This window comes from Cervus canadensis, chromosome 5 (assembly GCF_019320065.1).
Source record: "Cervus canadensis isolate Bull #8, Minnesota chromosome 5, ASM1932006v1, whole genome shotgun sequence".
Classification (NCBI taxonomy): domain Eukaryota; kingdom Metazoa; phylum Chordata; class Mammalia; order Artiodactyla; family Cervidae; genus Cervus; species Cervus canadensis.
In genome coordinates this window covers 98,223,999-98,228,920 of record NC_057390.1, presented here as the reverse complement: position 1 = coordinate 98,228,920, position 4,922 = coordinate 98,223,999, and the positions used below count along the sequence as shown (strand labels likewise).

Here is a 4,922-nt window from a genome sequence, read left to right as displayed (position 1 = left end):
CCCCAGCTCCAGTGGGAAGCTGGGCTGCCCGGCCGGAAGCGGTGGGGGACGACTGTCCACCTTGGGCACCAACCCAGGTGCGCCTTTCTGGCAATTTCTCCAACAGACGGACCTCACCGCAGGAATGGGCGCAGAAGCGGGGCAGCTGGGGGGCGAGGGGGGCGGGCACAGAGCACGCGTGTGGGGGCGGGGCAGGCTCCTTCCGGGCGGGAAGCACGTGGGGGCGCGTAGAACGCACGTGAGGGGGCGGGGCTGGGAGGACGCGTGCGTGGGGCGGGGCGCACGTGGCAAGGTCCGGGACCTTGCGCTTCTCTTCCGTAGCTGCGCGCGTGCTCATGGCGTCCGGGGCTCGTGAGCCCCGCGCTGGGGTTCCGCGAGTTTCCCGGGGATGCAGGTGAGAATTGGGGAGCGGTTGCTGGAGGGGGTCAGCTGAGACGCCCTTGCCCAGGGATGCTCGGGGTGGGGTGCGAGCGGTGGTCCGGGCCGACTCTTTTTTCTAATTCAAATGAGACGGAGTCCGAGCCCCACCCAGCAGGGTCCGCTTGGGGCCCACCCCGACCCGCTGGTCCTTGGGGGTTGGGAGGGGAAGAGGGAGGGGTGCCAAGAGGCAGGACCTACTGGGCCGTGTTCCAGGCCCCTGTCCTGCGCCCACCCCCTCTACGACATTTATCACCGCCTCTGGGCACTAGGGGCGTTTTCTGGGGTCACAGCCCCGCGCTCCTGTCTTTTTCTCGTGGCAGTGGCCCTTTCCCATCGAGCACCCAGTTCTGCTGCGAGGACCACCCCAGCCAGGGTTCGGGCCAGACCAAGGGGCCTCCAGTGGTGGAGGGTTCTGGCTCCCACCTGCCACGAAACGTGCTCAGCGAGAGGGAGCGCAGGTGGGGCCCGTCGTGGGGACCGTGCGGTGGGGGCGGGGGTCCGAGGAGGAGGGCAGGCCTGCGCCCACCGCCTCGTTTCAGACAGCTGTTTGGTAAGGGGACGCTGTATCGTGTTTTCAAGATAAATATAGCCCACATGCTGGGGGAGGGTTCCCAGGGGCCACCAATGCAGCCCTTTCCTTGACGTGAAGTCCGGAACAGCTCGAGGCTGTCCATCTGGGAGCGGTCCCTGCTCCAGGCAGTGGTGGTGGCCCATGGCAGATGCCCTGCTAAGCCTGCAGCTGGGGTCCAGGCTCCCCGGGGCCAGTGCAGTGCTCTGACCCGAGTCCTGAAGGGCTCACGGCTTCCTGGGGCTGCTGTCTCTTCTCCTGGCCAAGCCAGACAGCCCTACAGTTGGGGGTCCCTTCTCTGCGGGCAGGAGGCGGATCTCCTTGAGCTGTGAGCGCTTGCGGGCTCTGCTGCCCCGGTTTGATGGCCGGCGGGAGGACATGGCCTCGGTCCTGGAGATGGCAGTGCAGTTCCTCCAGCTAGCAGGCACCCTGGTGCCTGGCTGGGAGCAGCAGGCTGTGAGTCGTCCTGTGACCGCCGGGCCAGCCCTCTGGGGAGGAGCCATGGGTATCTCCCTGCTCCCAGTCCCCCTCTGTCCCCCGGCAGCTCCGACCACCGGGCAGCCTGGCTTCCCTGTGTCCCCGCCCCGCACACCCAGCTCTGCTGTTTTTAGTAGACAGTCCTCCATTTGCGTATCACACCTCCTCTGGGAGCCCTGGGGATGAGCTGCAGTCTCCACTTAGATCCCTTGCCCATGGTGCCAAAGCTGGCATCGGTAAAAGTCCACCCCCCACCCCCCACCGCCGCTCCAGGGTGGGGCACCAACTTCAGCCTCTCTCCTCCCAGTCCGGAGGACGGGGGTCTGCGCTCAGGGTGGATCTCTGAGACCCCAGGCGGGGTGGCCAGGGACCGACCACAGCCTGCCTTTCGTGTGGGTTTTCCGGTTGACTGTCTCGGTGGCGTTTCTCCTGTTTGTCTCCGCTTCAGCTTCTCGCTTCCTCCAAGGAGCCGTGGCTCGCGTGGCAGACGGATGTCCTGCAGCTGGCCCTGGCGAGTCAGGCCCCAGCAGGTGCCCCGGACGCCGGCGCGGGAACATCCAGTGTGATGTCAGTGTCCCCGTGGGGCCTGGGGCCGTGAGGGTGTGTGTGTGGACCACTCAGAGGCTCTCCTTTTGTCTTTGCACACTGTGCAGGCATCAGACCCCCCCGAGCTGCGCGGCCACGGGTGTGGATGAAGATGAGGCCCTGTCGGGGGTGGCCGACGTGCTGGACAGGCCGCTGGCCCCGCCTGGTGAGCATGAGTGGGTCCCCATCCTCCCCGCGTGCCGTCCCCAGCCAGGCCCACGAGGCTGCCACGATGACCGTGTCCCCCTCATGCTGGACGCCCGGCTGTGGGTGGCTCCCCGGACCGTGATTGCTGGTCCCTGAGCGCCGTGGGAAGTGAGGCTGTGTGTGCCCACCTAGGTGGGGAGGGATCCTGCTGTCGGCAGGGCCGGCAGGAGAGCTGGTGGTGGTTTAGCCGCTGAGTCGTGTCCGACTCTCGTGACCCCCTGGACTGTAGCCCTCCAGGCTCCTTTGTCCGTAGGATTCTCCAGGCGAGAACACTGGAGTGGGTTGCCGTTTCCTTCTCCAAGCAGAGCTATGCCTCCGGGGAAAGTCCAGAGCTGCACGAGGGGCATGGGGGTGGAGGGGTCACATGGCAGGGTGGATGGGAGCCTGGAGATAGAGAAGGCGGTGGGGCGTGAGGGTCTGAGCCCACCTGTTGGATCAGAGGCTGAGCGGCCACATCCTGCAGGCGGCCTGCCTGGCCCCAGGTGTCGGGTGCTTCACCTCTGGACTCTTAACGTCTCCTGGTTGCCTGTGGCTTCTTGTTCCCGAGCCTCACGCGTTCCCCTTGCAGGATGCAGTGGGCAGGGGCGGTGGTCTTCGGGGGGGGGGGGGGCGGTTCACTCTCCCTGACCCACTCCTTGCTTCCCTTGTAGAGTCACCCGGCCTCGTCCCCCGGTCCCCAGGCCCGAGACCCCCCAAGGTCCTGAGGCCGTCCCCTCTGTGGCCGGTCCGCTCGCAGCAGCCCCCCTCCCCGCTGGTGAGTGAGGAGCCCCGGAGCTGCCAGGGCCAGGCTGGGCCCCCCGCTCAGGGGGCCGACAAGGCCCTGACGCTGGACTCCAGGTGGGTGCCCGGCCGCGTGTACACAAGCTGCCAAGGCCTCCTCCCAGCCCCCCAGCCCCCCAGCCCCGGACCCCACTGCCCAGGAAGTCTCTGCCCATCCCGTCCTCGTTGTCTGCCCGGATGGCCAGACTCTGCCATGTGGCTTTGTGGTGTGTGTGTGTGTGTGTGTCGGGAAACACTCCTGTCTCCCTAATTGTCGTCTGTTTTGGCTGATGGTAAATGAGTTTGTGTTTTCTGAGCTCCACCAGCTGGGGCGTGGGCCGAGAGCTCTCGGGGGGCTGGAGAGGAACTGGCAGCGGGCTGGGCTGGGCTAGGCTGGGCTAGGCTGGGTGGGTGAGAGGGCGGGCTCAGTGTCCGGCAGGACGGAGCAGCCCGTCAGTAAGCTGCCTCTCGGGGCCCACGCCCTTCTCTCGAGGTGCAAGGCCCAGGCTCCACCTGGGGTGATCGGGGTGGGGCTTCTCGTCCCGTCCAGGTCTGTGTCAGGATGTGATGTGGCAGATGGTGCGTCCTTTCTGCTGACCCCTGGTCCCGACTGGTGGCTGGGTGAGTGGGGACGCTTGGCCTGGGCCGCCTTCCCCGACCTGGGGCCTGGGTTGGTCCTCAGGCAGGGCTGGGGACAGGCGGCTGGGACTGTGGGGAGATGGGCTCCAGCTTGCTGAGTGATGCCAGAGTTCCAGTGTCTGTGTCTGAGTTCTCACTCCCTTCTCTGCCCGTGTTTTTGGGGACCACTGCGGGGGGCGGGGGGGATTGGCAGGTGAGGTGCGTGCTTGTCGACGGGTGGGTATCTGTGGGTGAGAGTGTGCAAGTGCTGGGTGTCGGTGGCTGCGAGTCGGCTTCGGAGCTTTCCCCTGAGAACTTGTGCCCACAGAGGCACATGGATGCGGGGTGAGTCGAGCGTGTGCAGAATCGGGCCTGAAGGGGGCGCGCACCTCCCTAGTTCTGGCGCTTCCGGGGGTCGGGGCCGCAGGAGCCCACCTGGTCAGGGGCCCTTCTCAAGATGAGCAGGGGGCTTCCTGGTGGGGTGGGATAGATGGGCGTGAGGGAGGGGGGTCGTCATCTGTACGCTGACCCTGCCCTGCCCGCCCTGGGTCCTGGGGTCCCTGTCTGCTCTGCTGACAACGTCCCATCTGCTTCCAGGCTCCCTGGAGGGCAGAGGCAGCGGCGCCCCTTCCCGGGTGGCCGCCAGGAGCAGCCCGCTGGACAGGCTCGAGCCGGGCTTCCTGGGAGACCCCGAGTCTGGCCCCCAGGAGGAGCCCCTGGACGGGCCCCTGGGGCCGTGGGGCTCTGATGGGAGCTGCCCTAGCCCGGTCCTGCGGGACGAGGTGGACAGCATCTTTCCTGACTTCTTCGCCTGCTGAGACCGGGGGCCTTTTCGGCAGCGCGTGCCACACACTTGGGTGTTTTATTCTGGGTTTGGGCTGCAGCTGTGGTCTAATTCCAGCAAAGGCTGCTGGGGCCGCGGGGAGCGGAGGCTGAGTATTAAAGAGGAGAGCGATTTTCCTGGAGGAAGCAAAGCTCGTGTGGCTTTTGTGCAATTACCGCGATTCACTGGGCAGATGGCACCACTTCCGTTCATGGCGCAGGCGCCTGCCTGGGTTTTGTTTCTGTGAGGTTCCCGGCCTGTGGGATCTCTAAATAACACGGCCCTGGGGCTGGCAGCGGGGCAGGGAGCCTGTGGACTAAGACTCCTGTGTCCTGGGCCTGCTCCCTGAGAGGTAGGTGTGGGACTCCCTGCCCCTGTGATGCTGGTCCCAGGAGCTCCAGAGACGTCTGCTGGGGAGGCCTCTCTCCGGGCCAGGAGGTGCCAGGGCAGGATGGACCTTTGTCT

At 66.4% G+C, this 4,922-nt stretch overlaps 1 protein-coding gene across 3 annotated transcripts; it reads left to right on the top strand.

The window, feature by feature from the left end:
- The first annotated feature begins 239 nt into the window (after positions 1–239).
- SOHLH1 (spermatogenesis and oogenesis specific basic helix-loop-helix 1) lies at positions 240–4,599 on the top strand. 3 transcript variants are annotated; one of them, XM_043469994.1, is made up of 8 exons: positions 240–394; positions 741–878; positions 1,297–1,444; positions 1,932–2,032; positions 2,119–2,216; positions 2,908–3,094; positions 3,567–3,637; positions 4,232–4,599. In XM_043469994.1, the coding sequence occupies exons 1-8, from the start codon at positions 336–338 to the stop codon at positions 4,450–4,452; spliced, it is 1,023 nt and encodes a 340-aa protein (XP_043325929.1). In that variant the 5' UTR covers positions 240–335; the 3' UTR covers positions 4,453–4,599. The 3 variants fall into 3 exon arrangements, with proteins under 3 accessions (XP_043325929.1, XP_043325928.1, XP_043325930.1); XM_043469993.1 differs by having other exon boundaries at positions 1,914–2,032; XM_043469995.1 differs by lacking the exon at positions 1,297–1,444 and having other exon boundaries at positions 255–394; positions 1,914–2,032.
- The last annotated feature ends 323 nt before the right edge of the window (positions 4,600–4,922 follow it).